The sequence below is a fragment of the Hemicordylus capensis genome, chromosome 2, assembly GCF_027244095.1.
Source record: "Hemicordylus capensis ecotype Gifberg chromosome 2, rHemCap1.1.pri, whole genome shotgun sequence".
NCBI classification, from domain to species: domain Eukaryota; kingdom Metazoa; phylum Chordata; class Lepidosauria; order Squamata; family Cordylidae; genus Hemicordylus; species Hemicordylus capensis.
The window spans coordinates 394,175,453-394,200,704 of NC_069658.1; the positions used below are offsets into that span (position 1 = coordinate 394,175,453).

Below are 25,252 nucleotides of genomic sequence, written 5' to 3' on the forward strand. Positions count from 1 at the left end.
ACTGCTCCTTATGTAATTAAGTGGGGTCCCTTCTGTTTCTCAGAGCTGTTTCATACCTCCATGAAAATACATCCAGGCATCTAGACCCTGAATCGGCAAAGAAATGTTGAGTCAAATGTGAACTCTGACTTGCTAACATGAGAAGGGCGAGGGGAGAGATACTGTTCCAACCCTCATTACCCAGATGACTTGACAAAGTTAACTTAAATGCCAGCCCATTTCCCAGCTGTCCCTTCCGCCTCTCACGACCCTTACCTATAAGCCTGGCAAGCTCACAGAGCCCCCATGGCACATGGACAGGCAACACGGCATTGTGCGTCTCCTGCAAGGCAATGTTGCAGAGGTGGTCCGAGAAGCGGCACAGGCGCTCTGTCACGCTCGCATTGCACAGGTTGAGCAGTACATTCAAGCCAAGAGGCTTCAGAGAGGTTAGGTGCATCTGCCAGTTGGAATCATCGAACTGGATACAGGAGGGATTCTGCTGGTTCTGAGACAGGCTGAGCATTTCCAGGTGGTAGTCGCACACAAAGTCCTCTGCCTCACACGCCAGTCCCTCGTTGTCACCTTCGACCTGACATGACATTCAAGAAATGCCTGGTTAGTTCTAATTGGATACAGGGGACTGTACCTATTCACTGCAGCTCATGACTGTAGCCAAATGGCTGCAGTGCTAAAGTTAATTTCTGGGTGCCAAGGAAACAAGCCTTCATCAATCAGAGGTGCTTAACATACAGCTCATAGGCTAGATGCAGTCCTTGGAGTCCTGCTACGTACTAGTGGAATAATTAGCATCCCTCCAAACATTTTCCCCTTCATTTAAAAAAGCCACTTTCTAGTTTTCATGGTTACAGAAAATTGTGTGAAAATATGATAACAGTTGAAGGTGCTGAAATTTCAGAATAAATGGGGAACACACACACAATTAAGTTCTATTTTCAGAATGCATTGATTCTAAACTCATGTTGTTGTTCTGCAGGAGTCATATTTTTCTTACAAAGTAAAACATAACATAGATTACAAACATATGGGGAGAAAATGCTTCTAGAGTGAAAATCCCAAGGTTTAAAAAAATTATTTTTTAAAAAAATCTATAAATGGCAGATAGTGTTGAATCAAGAACTCAACCAGTCAGTGATTGCTGCCAATCTACTTCTAGAAACTCCTCTTTAGCCCCTGTTCTACTCCTACTCCTCCTGAAAAGGGGTTTGGGGCCTGGCGAATCAAAGCTCAGCTGTAATGAGCCAAAACTGGAACAGAGGATCCCTGGGAAGTGGGAAAGGCTTGGCTCCATCTCTGTGCAACGGAGGTGCAGCAAGGGATGCTGAACAGCAAGATGCAGCTGGCAAAGCTAGACATGCTGATGTTTTGAGAACAGCACTGAGTGATCAGAGATGGTCTTCTTCTAAAGATGTACATGACAAAGTCATAACGTCGTCTGTGAACTGAGACAACTTGCTGAACTGGCACCTATGATCTAAAGACAGGGCTCCAAGGCAGATAGAACTTGTTTCTGGACAAAGAGGTGATAGATTGGCTTCAAAAGGGACTTCAAGAAACCCAATAGCTATGTTGAAACAAGACAAGAAAGAAAGGAAAGACTAAACATTACCCTTTTTAAAATCCAAGGAGGGGGAACCCTTCCAGTCAGGGGAACAAACGGATTTTATTTTTTTTATTATTTTTTATTATTATTGTTTACACAGTCAGACAGGTGTTATTGACTGGTTGTTTATTATTATTATTATTATTATTATTATTATTATTATTATTTGATTTTTATAGCGCCCTTCCAAAATGGCTCAGGGCATGTTTGTTTTAACTAGACATCGAGTCCTTCTCAAGGACCTGGGATGGCTGAATTTTATTATCAATATTGTTACTGTTATTATAGATATCATCGCAGAATATAGGCTTTTCTCAGTAAAGTTGTTTTTTGTAATTGGCTGATGGTGATTTCTGTGGCCCCTATGGTGTTGAAGTGCTTTATTAATTACTATTATTAATATTCTCTCTCTCACACACACTCACACTCACACTCTAACTAAAAGACCAAGACAGCAACAAGGTAGTTTCCTGAAAACATCTCTTTGAGTATCTCTTTCTTCAAGTCCCTATCCTTTTTCTTCTTCTTTCCTATGTCTTTATTTCTTGCTTCCCCCTTTAGGCATCTTTATCATCTTAATTTCTTTACTATTCAATATGTTTTCCCTTTTCTTGGTTTGAAGGCTCCTCTCTGGAAGGAGGGTTGTAGCCAAAGCCCTGAATGTCATGAGACTATACTGCTGGATTCCCAGGTAGCCACAACTTTAGAGCTTTTTAAAGTAGAAAGACAGGAGAGGAAGTAGATAAAACACGTAGAGGCAGGGTAGAGCTGGCAGGAATATTTAAGCATTTGCTTTTGAGAATGATTTGCTGCTAAGAATAGCTTAGCATTGCCATGTATTCAAATGCATTGCGGGTTCTTCTATTCACATATGTCTTATTTACTTTATTTGCCAAGCTATTTCATCACATTCATTCATTTCATTCATTCAAGGGTCTATTTGATTCAGTTCTTGATTATGTCATTTTATATCTTGTCATTAGCTTGTGTGTTGTGTCTAGCACCCCAATGATCTGCTAATTCGTTTCAGAAAAGCTGGCTGTCGAGTTTCAAATCACACTCCTTCCTGGAGCCAGTGTATTAATATTCCTTGAGTCCATGTGTGTTCCTTCCTGGTTATGTGTGCAGCCTTGGGGATAAAACACTATTTCAACTGTCAGTTTTAGGGTTCAACTGCACATTGCACAACCACAAAAATAATGCAAACAATAGGCTACTGGAACTATTAACCATGGTCTAGCAGCCACTGTTATCTATATGTGGATATAATACGCAAAAGTAACTTTAGTCCTCTGATTTAGCCCTTGATAATGAACATTCACACAGGCTTCATATAACCATATTTAAACAGAATGACATTTTGAAAAACCACATAAATAAAACTAAGAACTGAAGCCTATATGTTGCTAGGCAACCCTTTTGTTAGTAGCCACAGTGCTCTCAAGTTAACCAACACTGGCCACAAACAACTGGTGATTTGATTGTCCTCGGGAGAGCTCATGACTGCCATTTTCTGGCTTTAAAAGTGATCATGCTAGGGGCTCTCCCAAACTTCCCTATCACCCCCACTGCAAGTCTGCACAGCACCAGGACTCCCATTCTTCTTTGCACCTGCCCTTGTAACTCACACTGGGCTTTGTGGATGGCTCATTCTTGCTCTTCCGTAGGAGGCCCAGGGCTGAACTGATCATCAAAGGGCAGTGGATAACATTGTCTCGGCCTTATCACAGCCTCCCAGAAGCTTTTCCCCCAGACCAGAAGCTGACAGCTGTGGAGTCCAAAGTCACATTCATCCCTACAGCCTCAGCATGCAAACCTTCCATCTTCTCCTAGCCCACATTCAAAGCAATCAGTGCAGGACCTATAGCAGTTCCCACTGTAGCATCCTTCCTCTCCTTTTCCCCATAGTAAGTGCAGGCCCAAGGCCCTAAAACACAACACAGGCAGTACTAGACATCTCTCTCTCCAGCCCACAAATCAGCTCTAATTACCATCAAGCTATACTCCTTATGCCTCATTCTGAGAGACTTTTTCTAAAACACGTTTCTTCCTCCAGGGTTTTCAGGTCTGTGTTGTAGACTAGGCCGCTGCCTTTGCTCTTAAGCTAAAAGGTTCTCCCTGCTAACATCTGCAGTTTTTTGCATACCTTACCTGCATTGGCTCCTCCTCTCCCCCCTCAATATTCTTGCTGAAGCTCACATTAGATCCTGAAGGGTGCTTCTTGCGGCCAGTTGTTTTCTTGTGGATATGAGGGTCAGAAGATTTTGGGGTGTTGCTGGTAGACCACTCAGTTCTGTCTTGTTCATTGGTTATGCGAACCATGTCTGACAAAGGTCCCGAGAGAAGAGCATCCCTTTCATGGGGCTGGAACACAGCATAAGAAGAGCTGAAACTCTTCTCAGGTGAAAACACCTGAGAGTTGAAACAAATGGAAACTATATTACTGATCAGCTTCATAGCAATGGAGCAGGGCTGCTCAACTTCAGCCCTCCTGAAGATGTTGGCCTACAATTCCCATAATCCCTGGCTATTGGGCACTGTGGCTGGGGATTATGGGAGTTGTTCAAAAACAGCTGGGGGCCTAAGTTGAGTAGGGCTGAAATGGAGACTTGTTTTATTTTTCCAGGGGAAGAGGAAAGTTAGTATCTACTTCTCCTACCTGCTTCAGAAAGTTCATTTTAAAAGAAGATATTTTCAGTTCTCCACTTCTCACTAAAGAATTCTACACATTCTTCTAGGTCCTTGGGTACTCTAAGGCTATTGAAACAAAATTGATTGCTGGCAGGTGTAAGGGTTAAGTCAGGCCTTAACTGAGGCCAGATATTTCTTTCCTATTACTGATGCTAAATTAACATAACAAAAACTAGGAGAGTGGTGTTATCACCACTTAGTGTGGTTGCAAATGATTACTGTTCTTAACCTGCATACATTTCAGCTTTGGATAGGAATGTCACAGACTTCTTACATTCAGTGATCCTTACGGCTTATAAATTAATTTCGTGTGTGTGTGTGTGTGTGTGTGTGTGTGTGTGTGTGTACACCAGTTGAGGATAACATTTCATGCATCTTATGAAATATGTTCTAATCCACAAAAGATTATGTTGCAATAAATCTCTTGGTCTATAAGGTGCCACAGGATTCTTCATTATTTTAGCTGCAGAATTCAAAGCATCTGTTTAAAGTATTTATTGGGGGCATTTTGCAAGAGAAGTTAGAAAAAAGTTATGACAGAATTTAGAGTATCTTCATGAAGCATTCTCTACGACCCAAGGACCTGTCTCACCTCTTCCTCCATTTCTGGGTGGCAGAAGGAGCGTGTGGAGAGCTCATCTGTCAGGTCTTCGTGGCTGCTATGAGGAGGTTCCACCTTGCCACTGAAGAACAAAACTGTCTCTGGGCTGGGATTAGGCCAAGACAGAATCCCTTGCTTATCCACACAGCAAAGTACCTAAAGACAGGCCCAAGGCATCCTGTTATATCCCAGAGAAAATTGTTGGCAAGTCTGTGTTTAAGGAGGCATCATGTCTTCTCAGGTTTCAGGCACAACAAAAGGCAAACAGAGGAACACAGGAAGCTGCCTAATACCAGACTATTGGTCCACCCAGCTCAGACAGACCATTGGTCCACCCAGCTCAGTACTGTCCACATAGACTGGCAAGGGCTTCTCCAAAAGAGAAGCCCTTTCCAAGCAGCCTTTTATACCCCTGAAAATTTTCCTTAATGCTACCCAATATAGAACTAACTTCTGCAACATATTTGCTCCCAACAGTAGGCTAAAGCTCAGGTGCCGCCATAAGACATTTCAAAGCTAAGAGATTGCCATGATGAGGTAACAAGGTGAAGTAAAGCCAAGAGGAATTACAGTTGAAGGTGGCATTTTAGGCACTCTATATGAGCCACTATCCATTGGCTTCCTAGGCTATTCCATAAAAAACAATGTCCTCGAAACTGCAAAGAACCTGTCCAGGTTTTGTGTACAGTTGCAACAAGTATGCTTGGGAGTGGTCTAGTTGCAAATTAGAGGCAGAAAGTCAGATACCTGGAGCGTGAATGCCAACAAGGCCCAAGAACAGGGGCGGGGGGGCGGGTCACCCAAGCCAGATTTACATAAAAAGGCATCAAGGAAAGACTGAGAGGTCACAGGAACACAGGAAGCTGCCATATACTGAGTCACATCATAGCTCCATCTAGCTCAGTATTGTCTACACAGACTAGCAGTGGCTTCTCCAAGGTTACAGGCATGAATCTCTCTCAGCCCTATCTTAGAGATGCCAGGGAGGGAACTTGGAACTTTCTGCTCTTCCCAGAGCAGCTCCATCCCCTAAGGCAGGGGTGGGGAACCTTGGCCCTCCAGCTGTTGTTGAACTACAACTCCCATCATCCCCAGCCACAATTATTCTGGCTGGGGATGGTGGGAGTTATAGTTCAACAACAGCTGGAGGACCAAGGTTCCCCACCCCTGCCCTAAGGGGGAATATCTTACAGTTCTCACACATCAAGTCTCCCATTCATATGCAACCAGGGCAGACCCTGCTTAGCTAAGGGGACAAGTCATGCTTGCTACCACAAGACCAGCTCTCCTCTGCTAGGTCCTTGGATCTAGCAGCAGCTATCTAGTTCATTAAGATGAGGAGGATATATCCATGGCTACTGCACGAACTTGATCTCCTAAACATCAGGTCAGTCTGAACAAATTATCTAAATCACCCACTAACGCTAATCACCCAATATCTAGCTAATGTAAGAAATACTTTTTTGCTAATAAAAGAAGCAAGAAACCTAAACTAAGGGATGGGGACCTGCTAGGGCAGCCTCTCTAGGAAACTAAGACATTTATTGTTAGCTTTCTCCTTGCAATCATACTTACTGTGACAGATCCCAGACTGTGAAGCAAGCTAGAGGTGAAGGTGAGCGTTGGAGACCTGCCCTTCAGAATGCGCAGAAAGTGGCTCCAGATACACCGTATCATTTCCTTCCAGAAAAAAAACCACAGGAATTTGGCAATTATGGATATACCAAGTAAGGAAGAAGAGGCACAGAGAAGTTCAGGTGGATTTAATTAGGAAAGACAATCTATTTCCAAAAAGTAGTGCTTCATATAAAAAGGTATGTAGCTAAGCGTTTCAAAATGAAGAAGATGGTACAGCCCACTGAATGCAAAAAAGAAATCTCGTGCTTGAAGAAACCTGCTGGAATTATTATTACTTTCTGGAAAATGCAGGCAGAATGGGGTTTGTTTTATGGATTTCATTGTATCTTCATTTTATAAAGTGCTCAGAATGTTATCATTGTGCGGAATTAAAAAAAAATCTAATGACCAAAATTCTAAATGCCATGCCCTTTAGAGTTAAGCTTTTGAAGTGAATTTACTGATTTGGTTTGCTGTTTTTTTAATGCACAGATGATGGGGCACCCCCTATTATGCCCACTTTGGAGATATAGTGCAAGGGTGGGTGCGACCCTACTGAATTACGCTCCTCCCCATCTCTGGCAATTTTAAAAAAGCATTTGAGAAGCCACCTCTTCACCCAAGCTTTTTCAGCTTTTTAAGTTTTTAGGTTTTAATCTGTTTTTGACTTTTAAATTGTTTTAAGTTCTGTATATGTTTTTAACTTGTTTTATGTTATGGTTAATTGCCCAGAGATGAAAGTTTGGGGCGGTGTACAAATTTGATAAATAAATAATAATAAATAATAAATTAATTGATTATTAGGCTGGAGTGATTTCTGAAGTCCTTCTGACCAGTGTTCCTTCTAACAGGGATTCCCAGATGTTATTGATTACAATGGCTTTTGCTTGGGGATTATGGGAGTTGTAGTCAACAACATCTGGGAATCCCTGTTACAGGGAACACTGCTTCTGACTCTTAGTTTCTTGCTATGACAAATATATCCCAAGGTTTAAAACTAATAACATCCAATATCAAGGACTATATCAATGACGCATATCTCATTATGTACTTTTTGAAAGTGAGATATGGTCATATCTCATTTGGCCTCCTTCTCAACTGAACCAAACAGAATTTGCACACATTCTTCCCTCCTTTTCACTTTGCCCAGTCTATTTTAGATTACAAACTCTTTAGGAACAGGGATCCATCTATATTTCCTACGTAAATCTATGAATGTGGTACGAACAACAAAGGATGATAGTTTCTAGTGTGAACCAGGATTTGTGCTGATGGTGCGAGGACTGGCAGTGAAGTAACTGGACATTCCCTTGGACACTGATGATGACAGTAAATGGTTTGTGTTTAATTTCACACCAAGTAGACCAGTAGAATAAGCAGCAGAAGCAAGACTAAGAAACAACTTTTGAAGATAAGCAGATCACTAATGGACTCCCCATACCCACTTGCTTCCCATTAGAAGGAATCCTGGCAGTGGCAAAGTAATCAAAACCTAACATACAAGAATTGATTTAAATACTGGATTGCAACAGCAGCAACTATGTTGCTAAATTTATCTCCCTCTAGATAGATTTTGAACTCTCAGCAGAATAGAGATAAGCTAGTAGTAGCCCCTGTGGACACTGCCTGGCATACAAGGGTGTGTGATATTCTTGCTTTAAAAAACAAATAAAAATTTAAAACTTAGAATTTCAGCAACTAAAAAAACCTGTAGAATTTCAAAGTCTCAAATTTAGAGAAGATAAGCTATGACCACACAGAGGTCAAGCAGCACATATAGCACAACACACAGAAACACACTGGTTTTGACTGAATATCTGAAATACTTGTGTATTTTAAAACATGGTTATTCCTGAACACTCAGCACTGGGAATATCAGGGCTCTCAATCAATCCACCTGGTTGGACAAAGCAATCATCCCTCACAAAAACAATCCTATACCATAAAAGCCTTCGGCGTGCAGCCGTGCTGCCCATGTCTTTTTGGACCATTCTGGGCATGCGCAGAGCGCATGCCCAGATCGGCCGAAAAAGATATGGCCGCCCAGACACGGGCGGCCATGTTGAACGGCCCATGCAAGTGCTGCCGCGGCCACCCAATTCCTCCTTCCCCACTCCCCCCCCACATGATTAAGGGCCTAAATGGCCCAAAAAAATTCCGCCGCCGCCCAACCTCCCAGCTGGCCAATTCCTCCTTCCCCGCTTCCCCCCCCCAACATGATTAAGGGCCTAAATGGCCCAAAAAAATGCCCCCGCGGCCGCCGACCAACCAACCACCCTCCCAGCTGCCCGATTACTCCTTACCCGGAAAGCAGTCCCTATTCTAAATAGGAGAGAGGAGCTTGCAAACAGAGCTCCTCTCTGTGCAAAGCCTCAGCTTGAACTGCCGCTATGGACGCAAAGGACGCAATAGGCGTCCTTTGCGCCCAAAACAGCAGTTTGCAGAGAGGCTTTGCATAGAGAGGAGCTCTGTTTGCGAGCTCCTCTCTCCTACTGACGCGGGAGGACTCGGGCATCTGGGAGAGAGGGCGGGCGGGCGGCGGCGCCTGCCGCGGTGGCAATTGCATGGGGGGGAACGGGGAAGGAGTAATTGGGCACCTGGGAGGGTGGGTGGTCGGTTGGCGGCGGTGGCCGCGGCGACAATTTTTTGGGCCACTTTGGCCTTTAATCATTTGGGGAGGGGAACGGAGAAATCGGGCAGCTGGGAGGTGTGGTGCCCAAACTATACACCCAAAATGTGGTGTATAAAGAAATACTATGAGGGCAGAAGGGGGGGGAACCACGAAAGAAAGAAAAATAAAGAACATTAAATACACAAAACAAAGCCTCATAAGTATGTAAGAACAAAATAAGGGAGAAGGAAGAGCAACAAAAATAAAAACAGGAGAGACACAGGGACAAGGGAGAGGGGAGAGGGGACAAAAAAAAAGGGCGGAGGAAAAAGACAAAGAGAAAGATACAGAAAAAGAGAGACAGACAAACAGGTTAAAAAAAAACCACACACAAACACAAAAAAAGGAAAAAGCAATAAAGAACGCTTAAAGGGGGGGGGAAGGCTAGTGCCCGTTATTATAACGGGCTTAAAAATACTAGTACAGTATAAAAGAACGGTATTGTCTCCCATTCTTTGTATAATCACTATTGAAGTCCGTGAGCAAAAACATATGGCTTCTTGATCCTGATCTAGGAAAGCAACTAATGTTGCCAGAAAGTTTTTCACACAGGGCTTTTAAAGCCCTTTAACTTGCATCTCCTCCGGAATGGAGGGGGGGTGTTCGCATATCGGCCAGATTACCCCAAAGTCCCTGCAAGTTATCAGGGAGCAGTTCACACACAATTTGGGTTTTTCACTACGCGTAGAGAGTAGCCAGATTTATAAAGGTAAAGGTAAAGTGTGCCATCAAGTTGATTTCAACTCCTGGCAACCACAGAGCCCTGTGGTTTTCTTTTGGTAGAATACAGTAGGGATTTACCATTGCCTCCTCCCATGCAGTGTGAGATGATGCCTTTCAGCATCTTCCTATATCGCTGCTGCCCAATAGAGGTGTTTCCCATAGTTTGGGCAACATTCCAGTGGGGATTCAAACTGGCAACCTCTGGCTTGCTAAGTCAAGTCAGTTCCACACTGTGCCATTAGGTGGCTTAGCCCGATTTATATCTGGGGTTTAAAAAAAAAAAATCCACTCTTTGCATTGATTTTTTGGGACAACTTCGAGTTCACAGTAAAGCCTCCCTGTAAAGCCTTCTGTGTGTAAAAGTCCCAGGCAAACTATATTTGGTCTGTCTCTATAGCTGGGAGAGGGACATGAAAAACTGCCTTCTTGTCTTAACCAAGAATTATAAAGGAGTCTGAGCACCTAGAAAGAGAGATAGACTGCTGAGAAGGGCAGCTGTGCACAAATGGAATCAAGGCATCAGCCCCTTAGCTACCAAGATGAGCTTTCACAAATAGACTCCTGAGGGAACCCAGACATCTCCCATTTTCACCTTTCTGGTTCTGGAGAAACACACAAACATGGTTTCCATTCTTCCCTTTCTAAAAGTAAATGTAATGTTGCAGATTACTTAAAACAGAACATTAAATTTTGAGTCCTCATTCCCTGTTCCATGATACTTACCATTCACGTAGTCAGCTACTTCAAAACAAAAAGGCAACTTGCAATATAGAAATGGAAACAGAGCTTGCTCAAACAAGAAAAATTCAAGGCAACAACAAGGTTAAGTCACGCGGCCCTTTGAGTCTCAGCTCAGACAGCCAAAGGAAACCAGAAAATTGTGAACATTTTCTGCAAGGAAGAGCATGTGGGAAAGATGTAGAATTTGGCATGCGGAGCGTAACAGAGCAGCAAATGAAAGTGCCAACCACCAAAAGACACCAGCAACAGCGAAGCAGCACGATGGGCAAGCAAATCACAAAGAGAGAGGAGGGGAGGATCTTACAGCACTGTGCAACGACATAAGGACAGAATGCAAGAGAGATTAATAAAATAGTACCTGGGAAGATACCATCTCTGTGTAGCTGCTGAGTGTGTCCTCTGAGAACTTAGCCAGCTGCAGCAAGAGAACAGATTAGTTACTGTTACGGTGCCTAAAAAGGATGCACAAGGAATATCCCTCTGAAAATGCTGTTCACCAGTGGGAGACATGGATAAGAAAAGGATTCCATTCTGCAGGACCCAGAAGCCTTGTCTACCATTTTACAAGATAGGTATTAGAACGCAAATGATGTCAGTCCTCATTTTGAAGGTCTTACAGAGACTTGAGGTCCTTCTTGGACCACTATCTAGACGTAGAAGAAATAACTTTTGGCTGAAATTAGGTACTTTACCTGAATAAGAAAAGGATTTTTTTAAATGGAGAATAAGGTGGTGGGCAAGCACGAAGGACAAAGGCAGCCCAAAGGAAGGCTTGAAGAGGAAACCAGGGTGGGAAAATAGGCAAGATGAAAGAAACGTGAAAGAGGGATTTGAGGAATGAAATCATGCAGAGTGGGAGAACAAGTAGTTCAAATCCAGACCAAAGGTGAAGGGAAAGCTAGGAAAGGACCAGAGGAAACAAGTGATATAACCCAAGGGGGCTAGAGAAGGAGATGATCTAACTGCTACATTTCCAAATGAATTTGGGAGGGAAAGGGGGACAAGCGAAGATGCTACTCTAGTCAAGATGCTACTGACCCAAGACACAAACCTACATTTTTGGCAGCAAGCCAAAGATGCAGAACCACTTCTGAGGTGTAGTCATGGAAGGGGAAAAATCTGGCAGGATTTTGTGGGCTTCAAGGTTGAGAAGACAAAAATAAAAACAATTAGGAATATGAGCTTGGATTACAAGGTAGATGGAAGTGCTGGCAACAAGGAAGGTGCAGGTGGGGGAGATCAAGCTTCAACATGCCTACAGCAAGCAAGCGAGGAAAGTGGAGGGGAACCAACAGGGAGGCAGGAGGAACAACCGAGAGTGACAGGAATCCACTGAAAGATGTATAATCTGCCCTTCCCCCCCCACCCCCGTTCACACCAGATTTTTAAAATATATGTATTATTCATTTTGCACCCAGATTCTGCAAAATGTACACAAAGTGGCATCTTTATAGACTTCAGATAACTGTTGCAAAATCTTTGCAGAGCTGTCAAGAACTAGAGCCCAAGTGCCACCGCTAGCAGAGAAAATGAGACAGGCACTTTGACTTACTGGCCACTTGTCATTTAAGTCTTTGGAAGAGCTCTTCATAGCCAGAGCCAAAAGTAGCAGCTTGTTCACTAGGTCCTACCACCACCGTCATTTTGTCCATTCCCACTCTCAATATTTGAATGACCCATTTCAGTTTTATTACCTACCCCCTCTTATCCCCACACCTTGGTAATATTTCCACTTGTGCCCACAAATGGTCCAGTCCCAAAGATTCAAAGGGGAAATGGTGAAAGAGAGGGCCCATTTCATTTATATACCTCATACACAGAAAGTTCTTGTTGATTCCACTCCTGAGTCAATAGTGAATAGAGTTCTCCTTTTCCTGTCCATCTTCTTCCCCTCCCCTCTGCAGTATCTTATTGCTGAACACCTACCAGAGAAGTAGGAGAAGTCTTGCTCATCTGGGCCAAGACTCTGGCTTCACCAAAGGCAGTAGCAAGAATCCACAGGACAGGAAAAAGCAGGGGGAGAATGGGCAAGACCCCATTGACCTGTAAAGCCATTCCAATTCACCAGTTAGAACAAACACTATGCACAAAGAAAAAAGCAATGACAGCAGAAACTGACTGCTGACATTATTTCAATGTCCAAGATGTGTCCAACACTCAGAGTTGTGCATGGTCACACATGGAAACACAAAAATAAAGCATAAGAAACAAGGCTAAAAATAGAGAAGTACACAGAGGTTCAGTCCTTACTAGAGATGTGAAGGCCTGGGGTGGGTGGGGGGGTGGGGAGACCCATTTATTTCACACACACACACCCCTTTCCAGTTTTTGTCCAGGCCTTTACATCTCCAACCCTTACACACCAATATGCCTACATGAAAAGCACATCTTGCCATCTTTTTTTAAGTTCAGCAAATCAGAACCTATGTACGTGGGCAGGCAAGGAAGTCCAAAGTTGCAAGTCCTCTATGGACAGAAAGTGGAATTTCAGGATAATCAGCAAAATTGTTCTGGCCAATCTGGACTTCTATGAAGACATATAAAGCAAGAAGCACCAGACCATGCAGTCCTATAGATTAGTATAATCATCTTAAATGGTACTCAAACCCTGTGGGGAGCCGAAAGCAGACTACAACCAAAGACAGTGGATGGCATTCTGATGAAAATTACTCAAAGTAGTCTCACTGAATTTAACAGAATAAATTAAAGAATTTCTTAATTTCAATGAGACTACTTTGAATTCAGACAGTCTTTATTATGATCTTTGACCAATATCAACACATCTAAAACAAAATTTAAACATAAAGGTAAAAGGTAAAGTGTGCCGTAAGTCAATTTCGACTACTGGTGCCCACAGAGCCCTGTGGTTTTCTTTGGTAGAATACAGGAGAGGTTTACCATTGATAGCCATATTGATAACTTATCTGTACACTGGATCTAACCGTTAGCAAGCAGAGCATGTCAAACTCATATTGCAGAACAATAGAATTTCACAACTGAGTTTGTGACTGTAGCGGATTAAAGCCTTTGTCTCAGAGCAAGCTCATGTGAGGGAAAGAAATACTGAATCATCCCTGCTGAGCTGCATGACTAGGCTTCTCCTCTTCTGTATTTTTGGTAGGTTCAAAAATGACTACCACCACCACTCCTCTTCATTATAGATCTTGAACCTCCCTGGGCTTGGGGTGGAATCCCAGGGAAAACTCTCTTTATTTTGCTACTAGACAAGTACAAAAATCTTCCACAGGCAAACCTATACGTGGTGAGAAAACTGATAGCTGCTGAACAGCTGAGGATACATGTTTGCACCAGTGAAATCCTCCTATAGCCTCCCCTTTCCTGAGTTAAAAGCCAACTCAAAGGGGCTTGTAAAGAACCAAAAACAAAAACAGTTCCATTCAGGTACTACAGACTACTTGCGTCTGAGGCTTATTCAGCTCTTAGTTACAGATAAAAATACCCAGTAGGTTATGAGAACACTTCAAAAGCACCCCGAATGATGTTGGGGTGGCACACTCTAAAAATATTGGTTACCCAGTAGCAAAAAACAGGTATGTAGGAAAATGTAAAAGCACACTGAAAAGCATACAGTCTTTTGCTACACCCTAGGTGTATGTAGCGTAGGCTGGTGTTTCTTATTTCAATTACGTTGTAGGTAAACTATAATAGAACAGTACCAGGAATATGCAAAACATACACACAAAATGAATATAACTGCTAACGCAAAGTCTAACTCAACAAACTTTTCCCTATACTAAATTTCACAAAGCCAAAGCCCAGGCTTTCTTTTCATGAATTCACCAAACTACAAAGGAGAATTCAAACTTCCTGCCCTTCTATCTTTCAAGGATCCACAGAGTCATTTTCCTGCACCCATCCTTCCTGGCCACATGTCTTCTCACAGTTCTTCTCTAACTAAGAACTCTCTTCTTCCTCCGAACAGCTCTCTAGGTCCCACCCACCTGGTGTGCTGATTGGCTGAGCCCTGGAGTTCACCAGCCTGTCAGTCTGGACAAGGTTCATTTCCGGTTAACTCTTTAGGGGGAGGGGTGGCTGATCACTACAGCAATAGAAAGATTTGCATCTGTTAACAAATATTTGACACAGAATTTGTCCGATCGTCCTGGCAGGTTATGTAAAACAGGGTCAATTAATCTTCGCCTAACACCTATATAAAAGACACCACAAAAACACATGTGCAACTGACTATATCCTCAGAGTTACAGGGGCAATATCTCTGTTCAACTGGAATTCTGCTATATCTGCCAACCAGTAGTTCCAAGGGGAGGGCATTCATACAGGCCCTCGAGAAGGCCCATCTGTGTTTAGGAAAGTTGAGGAGTTATAGATAATCTGCTGGGTGAATTCTCATCCCAGGACTGAGCAGGCAGAATGACCTAGATGAACTCAACAGGTCATTCTGAAACTCAGTATCCCAGATCTTTTAATAATTTCTTTAGCCCTGACCAATTCCACAGAAAGGATTGCCTCAGGCAGTAGCGGAATGGGACTGCTGGTGGCCTGTGTGCGGCGGTGGCCGCTGCCACCCCACTGACCCCGCCCCCGCATCTGACATCAGACACAGGAGCGTGGTCTGGCTGAACGGAGCCTTGAGGCTCCATTCGGCCAGGAGAGTTGCCCTTTAACTGCCAAAGGGGCCGCGCAGCCCCTTCGGCAGTTAAACGAAGGCTGGCGCTGCTTTCTCAGTGCAGCCCAGGAGTGGCTCTTCCCTGCAGGGAAGAGCCGCTCCTGGTTGCGTGCCGTGAAAGCGGCGCCAGCCTTTTAACTCCTGAAGGGGCCGCGCGGCCCCTTCAGGAGCTACTTAGGCTGGCACTGCGTTTGCAGCGCGCAACCAGGAGTGAATCTTCCCTGCCTTTGCAGGGAGAAGCCGCTCCTGGCTGGCACTACAAACACAGCGCCAGCCTTTGTTTAGCTCCTGAAGGGGCTGCGCGGCCCCCGCTCGGAAGCTAAACTAGCCTCCCCACATCTGACATCAGACGCGTCTCCCCGCGTCTGATTGGTTGGCGGCCCGGGTTCTTTGAACCCGTTGGCCCAATGGTGGCTCCGCAACTCGCCTCAGGAGAAAGACCGTAGGTACGGAGGTTCCTAACACAGTTCTCCCACCAACTCGAGCAGTGCCTATCCAACAACAACAAGGAAAGGAGACCAGAGGGCATTAAGTGTCTGTGACAAAATTATTGCATATTCTCCATATAAAAGAACAGGAAGCCGTCTGCCAACTTCCGGGCATGTATATCCAAGCCCTGCAGGCACTTGATTAAAGAGATAACATAGACATTAATCAACGAAGGAGCCAGAATGCACTCGTTTGGTCTCCCTAGATTTCCTAATAGGCCTAGATAACTGGCCCTGCCGCTTGCATCTCACTCCAAGACTCATATTGTCATACAGTTTGATCAGCAGCAGCAAGAGCCTCTTATCAATTGAGGTGCTATGGAGCCTGGACCATAGGCATATTTTAGAAACTGAATCAAACACAGCTTTAAAGTCCATGAATGCAGCAAATAAAATAGATTTGGAAGATCTTGTGTATTTCTCAACTGCTGAACAACCAGACAATGGTCAATTGTAGAATGCCCTGGTCTGAAACCTGCCTGCTCATCTTCCAGGAATTGCTCCTGCTCCAACCAGTCCATGAGTTTCTGATTTAATAGTCTAGCATACATTTTGCTAAAAATATTAATTAGGCTTATGGGTCTGTAATTAGATTGAACATTTTTATTACCCTTTTTGAAGATAGGTACCACAATTGCCAGACCCCAGTCTTCTGGTATGCGGGCTGAGTTGTTTATATGGGTAAATAAAGCTTCTAACACTTGTGCCCACCACTTGGGATTTACCCTAATCATCTCAGCTGAGATAAAATAAATTCTAGCGGCTTTACCTGAGTTGATCAATAAGTTGTTTGGCCTCTGCAATTGGGCCAATTCTGAGTACTTTCAAGTGAGAGCTCTGATTCAGGGGTGGGATGATGGGCACTACCAAAAAGTACATTAGAATGTGCCTCCCATACCTTAGCTGGAATGGAGCAAGTAAGGGACAGCAAGTCTCAACCGAAGCAACCCTAAATAATTCTCCAGAATAAAGAAGAGTTTTTAGTCTGGCCGCTTCTATCAGCTGTTGCCAGGATTGCTCCAAAGCTTGAATTTTTTCTTGCCCAGCAGTGACTTATACTGTCTTTTTGCATCCTTTAAGAACTGGTTAGACTCAGGAGAAGGATCCCTCCTATGTTGCATAGAAATGTCAATTAACTCCCTCTTTGTTGTACAACATTCATAGTCAAACCAACCTTTGGATCTGAATCTGTTCTTCAGTGACTTAGATATACTCCTCAGAATGAATGCCTGCAACCTTTTAATAAGGGTTTCATAGAGATCCAAGACAGAACTAGCTTCAGCAATCACCACTGCTAAGCGCAGTGAGGAGCCCTCTTCTGAGTTCAACCAACTGCTCATCAGTTCACTAATTCATCCGCACCACCTAATTCTAAGGGGTCCAGCTTCTGCTAAAACATCATATTGTTGATTGTAAATGGCATTGACACTGCTCGCCCGGGGCTTACAGATTAATATTAACAGTAGGTGGTCACTTTCTAGTCTGACCTCCACTTTGAAATGTGTAAGAAATTGGATCAGGTTACGGGAAATCGGCAGATAGTCAATGGTAGATAACTTATGACCAGACCATAATGTAAACTGGCCTGGATAATCATCTAGTACTGTACCATTCAGGATAAACAAGTCCTGTGCATTGGTCAAATGGGCTAAATATAAACCAGCCACATTGCTTATTATATCCCTAGAAGTCCTAGGAAAGAGGGGTGAGCTATGCTCATCCCGGTGGGCCTTCATGGTAGGCTGAAAACAAGGCAGTATCATTGGCACCCATTCTGGCATTAAAATCTCCCCTTAAGATGATATATGTGGAAGGATACTTGTCTACACCTGTCTCAAGATACTGCTCTAATCGCTTCCAAAGATGTATAACCTGAGCATGAAGACAGTGGGGGTAGATATAAATTAATGCACAACATAATGAAGCTATCAAATTCCAAAAATGCTGTGATGACCCACTCTGGGGGCGGGGGGTGGGGGAGACGGTAATTTAGTAATCGCAGCTTCTAGATCCAAGGAAATAAAAAGACCTAGGCCTCCCATTGGTCTGTCACCTTTCTGGCTTGGCACACATAATTTAAACAAGGATGATAATTAGGTACATAAAAATCTTCTAACATCCAAGTTTCCTGCATAAAAATATAAACTTTAAAAAGGTTAAATCTGAACTTTTCGAGCCCCACCCCGTAATATTCCATGAGAGCAAGGACAAGTTATGGTTCAGAGCTAGTTGTCAAATCTGGGTAGTAACTGGCATCTCTCCTACTAAAACCTCAATGGAAGAGGCAGTGGGGGCACTGCAGGTCAGTTCACATGCAGGTCAGTTGGGGGCATTAAAGGCACTGGATATTGGTTCGGCCCTAACAAGGGGTCAGAGGCTTGTTGTAATGAGGGCAGGTTTCCAGAGCTTGAGATCAGAGACGAGGAGAATGAATAGGTTGCTTGTGGAAATCCTATAAGGTCTCTGTCTCGCCATATGATAGATGTATGTTCACCTCCTGTTCACATGCCTCCTGTATTTCCTGAGCCAGACAGACAAATCTGCCTCCTGTATAGGATTCCAAACCTGGCTGTGGATATAATGCACAGATTTCTATTTCATTACTTTGAAGTAAACTACTGCTGCTGCTGATGCTGCTACTACTACATGTCAGCCAAAGTGTGTTATGCTCCCAGTAGCCAATCTTCTTCAAAAACCAAGCAACTGCATTCAGCACTGGTTGAGGCATTCAAATCAGCAACAACTACAACTCTAACCAGAATACATTCCAATAGTCCTACCCGGCACTTAAAGAGAGAATGAACATCTAAGGGTGCTTCAACATGTTGCTCTCTAAGCGACAGAAGTCATGAACACAACACATTTTATAAACAGGTACTTCCCCGTTACTGGGAGAGATGGGAAAGGTGCTACTGCTATTTCATACAGATGGGAAAGGTGCTACTGCTATTTTGGTGCAACAGCAGCTCTGCTTCCTGGACCAACCTTGCCATTCTGTCTGGTCACAATTGGCAATTCCCACTCCTACAGAGTGTATGGGTTGCAGGTGATCATAGGGACATAGAGACATAGGAAGCTGCCATATACTGAGTCAGGCCATTGGTCTATCTAGCTCAGTATTGTCTTCACAGACTGGCAGCGGCTCCTCCAAGGTTGCAGGCAGGAATCTCTCTCAGCCCCATCTTGAAGATGCCGCCAGGGAGGAAACTTGGAACCTAGATGCTCTTCCCAGAGCGACTCCATCCCCTGAGGGGAATCTCTTCCAGTGCTCACACATCAAGTCTCCCATTCAAATGCAACCAGGGTAGACCCTGCTAAGCTAATGGGACCAGTCATGCTTGCTACCACAAGACTAGCTCTCCTCTCCTCTCCTGCTCTGTGCTCTGGTTAGTATTTTCATTGGTATTTTCACCCAATAGGGTGCTTTTAAATTGAGAGGAAAGACTTCTACAATTGCCATATTAATCGCAGATGGGAAAGGGAAATTCTCATCACAGCCTTCATCTGAAAGTCAGCAGTTCTCGAAATAGGCCAAGTCTGAACACCACAGAAGCAGAGGACAATTATGTCTACTCCCCCAAAACCCACCCACCCCTGCAAAAACAAGAAAAAAGGAGCTTTTTCTAAAGTATTAAGAACAGACAACACAGATTCTTTGGTGAATGAACATTCAGTCAGTAAAGGTCACAGCCATACCACAGCTTGAGGTGGTTTTCAGCATGAATTTGCATAGAGAATACATGATCATTCTCTTTTATAAGAACAAGCTACAATTAGGAGAAAACAGGGGGAGGGAGGAGTAAAAACAGTCATCTTTACCTGCAGCTGAAGAAGTGTATACTGCCAAGTGACTACTCCAGGAGCACTGAAAACACAGCGCATGGCATTGGTGATCAGAAAGCCAATCTGCCATTTAAACAGAAGAGATGGCATTAGAAAGCTGTTAGGTCAATATCAACCCCAATAGCATAACTATCCCTCGAAAGATTACATACACAACCTTCAAGCTATTGTTATGTTAAGAATACAGTTATAGCCTTGTTGGCCTCAGCCAACATCTGAGTTAATATACATCTCAGAGTTGATTAAGCCCTGAGACTGTGGAAACAGAGCAACTTAAAAATCTAAATCTCTTATCCTATCATGATCAGAACTGGATATTACAGAGGAAGTATGTGTTCTACTAGTGGAACCTATTTCTTTCATTCATTTTCATTGCTAAGATGAATATAAAAAAGAAGCACTGGGGAAAGAGGCACTTTTAAAAGATATGGCTCTCTTATATTTAGCAGAGGGAGATCAACCCTATCCAACGCAAGCACAGCATCCCTGCAGTGGCTGCTGCTGATGTCTCTCCTTGTGTTTCTTGAGATGGTGACCCTTTTTGGGAAAAGGAACTGTCTTATTCCTTTTTCTGTGTAAAATATTTTAAAAACTCTTTTTGTTGAAGTAGCAGCATATAGGTTAAAACAATATCATCATCATCATCATCATGTGATCATCTTGACTAGTGGCAGCTAGTGTTTCCTCTCCTCCATGAATTTTGTCATCTTCTCTCCTGGGCACACAAACTAAACCATTCTCGTATTCTACAACTGAACAATGAGCACTGAAAACCATCACACTTCTGCTCATAACAGAGTCAATTAGATGAGTTAGAACTGCTCATTACACAGCAAACTGTAGTTCAAATGAGATGGCCCAAGTTATCCGACAGCCTGACACCAGGCTGGTCAATAAGCAGCAGCAGCCCATGAGCCTTTGGATAGGGCAGTATAAAAATCTAATAAAATAAATAAATAAATAAACCGGACTTACCAGCACAATAGGAACAGCAAACCTGAGCATCACCGACTGTACTGTGAATCTCTCATTATCCAGAGCAGTCACGGGATGTGACAATGCCATGTCTAAACACAACCTAAAAGAAAAGAAAATAATGTTGGTTTCCATGCGCCATCTACACAAAACAGTGAATATTTCCTTCTTCTCATCCTTTTAGTCCTCTTTAGTCAAAATAAGTCCCTCCTATTTCCAGGAGGTGTTACATGCCAACTGTTCCGTATCTGATGGCGTATAAAAGTTTAAATGTAATCAGATTGAAAACAGATTTCTTCTCAGGAACTGAGAAGATTAGCAGTGGTTCAATGGTCAAACCATGTTTTCCAGTCTTCAGAGGTTTACTTGCACATGCCAACCAATACAGATAGGTCTTACATATTAGTAAACAAACCACAAAGCGAAGGGTAAAGGATTTATCTTACACACAATTTACCAATTATCTTACATTGTATCAAGTGTTTACAAGTATTTTGTTACACTTCTCAATGCTACACAAAATGTATAGTGGCAGCAAAACACTATAACATTGTGCCACGTGAGAAGAATGGCCCACTGATATTGTTGATCTGTCAAATGATAGTACTTACCTACTGCCATCAGTTAGCAAAAACCATGTGCCAACAAGTTTATGACTATAATGTCTTACCAAGATAATCACAGAATGGACTGGATAATGGATTCCCCTGTTCAGTCTGCTACAAGTCTACTTCAAATATTGATAAAAGACTGCCCTGGCACTGGGAGCAGTACCGAACATACCTGACATTGTCAATCACTGGAGTCTTTGTAACACGAAAGAGTCGAAAAGGCTGAGGATTCTGAGGTCCCTTCTTCCCCTCCCCACTTGGTGAGGGTGGAGGAGAAAAGGGGGGAAATGGATCACCTGGCTCCAGAACAATGTGCTCATCATCCTGTTGGGGGAAATGAGACAAATTTTCCAAAAGCTGAACGATGGATGAGCAACACAACAATACTTCTGAAAGTTCTTGTTAATAACACAGCAGAAATGCAGGCATTAAGACATTCCTTGTTGATTTGCAGCACCATCCATATACATTTCATTTCCTACACTGCTGTACCCACTTCAAGTACACCTACTGTACAGATTTTTAAGAACTAGTTTACACTGAAATCTCACATTGTACCCAGCTCGCGTTTCCCACCCACATGACAAGCTCAGTCGCAATTACTTGCTGCTGAAGGATTGAGTATTCTATTCTCTCAACAAATCAAAGTCCTCTTTTTTCAGATCATTGTCTTAACACCAACATCCCTAGAAGTACTTTTCTTCTTCAAAGAACACAGCACAAGAAATAAAGATAACTGTTCTAGTTCTGCTTTTTATAATTCAAGCAAACTATCCAAAGGGATAACAAATTTTTATAGAGTTTAGGGAAACATTAAGGTTAATTTGCAGCTCATTAAGCAAGATCTACAATGAGAGTGATTATGCATCAGCTAACCCTCCTCACACTTCAGCTGTAACCAAGCAGCAGATTCTGCTCAGGGGAAGCTTGCATATAAAAACCAGGCCTTAAAACAGTGGAATGCCTTTTAGTACTGGGTATGTATTCCCTCTCACTCCATACTTCTAAATCTGTTTGCAAGAGTGGTTCAACTGCATATATTCTACTTCTTACATATAAACATCCTTATACCATACACATCAATCTAAGTGTCATGGCTTCCACCCCACCCCCAGAATCCTGGGAACTACAATTTGGTGAGAGTGCCAACAATTGTCTGCTCGAAATCCCCATACAACTACAGTTCCCAGCATAGCCTACAAGAGAGAATGACCATTAAACCAATGTAAAACTAAGGTGTAGATATGCCCTTAAATTCCAATGCCAGTATCTTTCTATCTGTTCAGATATTACTAACAACTGACATTCTGTATTTCCATACGTTTATTTATGTTATACTAAATAGCAGAGCAGCATCTGATTCTTCCGGGTTAACAATCCTTTCCAATAACAAGACTTTTTTTTTTTGAACCCTACTTGGAACTACCTACTGGGCTGAACCATGAATGTTAGTTTACAAGACTGAACTGCACCCTAGAATTTCACTTCACATAGTATCTATTCTGACTGGTACAATAGTCCTACACAAAGTATGCATTTGCTATGGCTGTAGATATAGACTGTTCCTTAAAACTAATTTCCTATTACTCTCTTACAATACAATTTACTCACGCGTGGTCTTGTTTTATAATCTGGTGCACAATGTATTCTGAAAATCTTAGCTTTCATTTTGGGAAGAAGTTCCTAATTAGGACTCAGTGAATGGTCTGTATGTGCCTTTTGCTGCAGCATTGCTGAAGCTAAGGAGATGTGGACCTGAGCAGTCTACTCCCAGAGACCACTGGGAGCCTCTGTGAGGGCAAGCAAGAAGTATAATAAATACATTGGGGGTGGGATGCTATGTTTATGCTGGGAGCGGGGAGGAAACAGATCACTTCCACTAATATTTTAAAGCCCAAAAGATGTCTGAACAAGACTTCAGATATATAAGGCCTGGGTTTGCTGTACCCTGCATAGGTTCTTGTCTCTCACTAGCACCCCAAATGCTAGGTCCCACATCCTTTATACACCCTACAATGCCCCTACAGCACTTACCCAGCACAAAGAGAAGAGAAACACATTACCTTAATCCCTCTGAGAGATGTGAAGGACTCCTGCCCTGGCCTCAGGGCAACAACATCACCCTCTACTAACAAACTGACTGGAAGGTTGACAAGATGGCCATCCCTGTAGGCCCAATGAAGAGACCAGGATGGGGCAAAAGGCATGTGAAGGTCAGGGTACATAGAGTTTGCCCAGTTCAGCTCTTTGCCATCCTTCAAGGCATCTGAAAAGCAGATGAACAGGAAATGAATGACAGTCACATATCCAGAGAGGAGGGGCTTTTAGTGAGGAGCCATACCACACTGTGATATGGAATCCATTCTGGACTCCTCTGTCACAGACCTTGCTGCCTTCACCAGCAGATTAAAGTCAAGGACAGAACTGTTACGGTAGGTACAGTCAGAGACATAGCTGGGAGACATCGCTTACCACCACCATGTTTTTGGAATGCCTGTAGCCACTGGTGAAGAAGGTTTTTAGACTTGATATAAGAAGGTATACACAACAGGAAAAACAAATGAAGAGCAGGCACTAAGATATTTATTGTATTTATTTATTAAATTTTTATACTGCCTCACCCAAATGTCTCTAGGCAGTTCACATAAAGAAAGTCTATTAAGAACAACTAAAATTAAAACAGTTTTTACACATTTAAAAAATCACTAAAGGCCAAGCTAAAAAAAGGTGAGAGTGTGTGTGTTTGTTTTAAAGAGGCCTCTTTTAAAGGCTGGCAAACATCGTAGGCTTTCGATATCTATATAGAGCGCATTCCACAGCCCAGAAGCAACTAAAGAGAAGGCCTGATCCAAAGTTGCTGCTAGGCAACTCAACGACCTTAATGTATGGTGGGAATCCTGCTGAAGAAAGCACTCTCCCAGCTACCCCAAATCCTAGGCTGTTCAGGGCTTTGAAGTTAATTGTGTGATATGCTACTCTTTTGTGTATATGGCTATATCTACACCACCCTGAGCCATTTTGGAAGGGCGGTATACAAATCAATCAATCCATCAATCAATTAATAATAGCCAACATTCTGTATTTTGTCCAGAAACCTATTGGCAGCCAGTCCTGCTGTTTTAAAAAAGGCATAATATAATATGGTCTCTCCGAGAATGTGGCTGCTGCATTTTTAACTAACCAACGTTTCTGAACTACATACATAAGCAGTCTGTGTGGAGCTGCCCTCTGAGAAGATGTGGCTGTGCACATGTGCAGAATGACAAAGGGGACCAAGGAGGAGACAGCCTCACCATTGATCTTGTTGATTATGTTCTGGAGCCTCCTCTCAACTTCCCGGCGCTTCAGTCTCTCTTGTCGCCCAATCAGGAAAAGATCAAGTAGCAGGACGAGGAGGAGCACTACAGAATTTACAATTTCAGAACCTTCGCTGTTCAAAGCAAAATGTCAGAAGAAACAGACAGCTGAATAAAAAAAATCAAATGTGTGCCACAAGACGCATGACTGTCTGCTGTCCCTGTGGATTCTAATTCTGACTCACGAGGAGGGCAGCCTCTGCCATTACAGCAGAAGCAAGAGGAACACAGCTACAACACATAGGCAATAGGCTTGTCCTCAGCTCTCACAGCTCCCTGGAAACTGAGAAAGCCCGAAGGGAAGGTTCAGTGGGCCATATCAACAGTGGCCATAATGATAGTTCCACAGTTTGGGCGCAAAGGACCCGTGACCACAAAATGTCCACAGGTGTGTTTGTATGTTAAATTGCTTCAACCTGGCTTGCTGAATAAGCCTGCCCTATAAAATGCATCCAGCTCTTGACGGCAGCTCTGCCACTTTCCACAGCATGCATGCATGCATGCATGCTCTCTTATCTCTCTTTCCCTTCTCTTCCTCTAAACAGGGAACTGAGGAATAGGAACAGTAGAAAATGAGTGTACAGGAAGATCACTTTCACTAGCAGATCCTTTAAGAGACATTTAGCTCAGAGGTAACAATAAGCAGTCCTCAAAAGGCCTGTGGTTTCTTGTCAGAACTGCAAG

The 25,252-nt window shown here is 43.1% G+C and overlaps 1 protein-coding gene across 8 annotated transcripts in view; it reads right to left on the reverse strand.

The window, feature by feature from the left end:
- TMEM94 (transmembrane protein 94) overlaps positions 1–25,252 on the reverse strand; it is a 123,678-nt gene that overhangs the window by 45,801 nt on the left and 52,625 nt on the right. For 6 of the 8 annotated variants that reach the window (XM_053302915.1, XM_053302912.1, XM_053302908.1 and 3 more), the window contains 11 exons: positions 24,506–24,642; positions 23,276–23,478; positions 21,385–21,536; positions 20,602–20,704; positions 19,603–19,689; positions 12,574–12,690; positions 11,006–11,062; positions 6,471–6,575; positions 4,887–5,051; positions 3,755–4,015; positions 256–571 (listed from right to left, as the gene is read on the reverse strand). In XM_053302915.1, the coding sequence (XP_053158890.1) occupies positions 256–571; positions 3,755–4,015; positions 4,887–5,051; positions 6,471–6,575; positions 11,006–11,062; positions 12,574–12,690; positions 19,603–19,689; positions 20,602–20,704; positions 21,385–21,536; positions 23,276–23,478; positions 24,506–24,642 (1,703 nt within the window). The remainder of the gene's footprint in view (positions 1–255; positions 572–3,754; positions 4,016–4,886; positions 5,052–6,470; positions 6,576–11,005; positions 11,063–12,573; positions 12,691–19,602; positions 19,690–20,601; positions 20,705–21,384; positions 21,537–23,275; positions 23,479–24,505; positions 24,643–25,252) is intronic. The other 2 variants (XM_053302910.1, XM_053302911.1) reach the window with 2 other exon arrangements.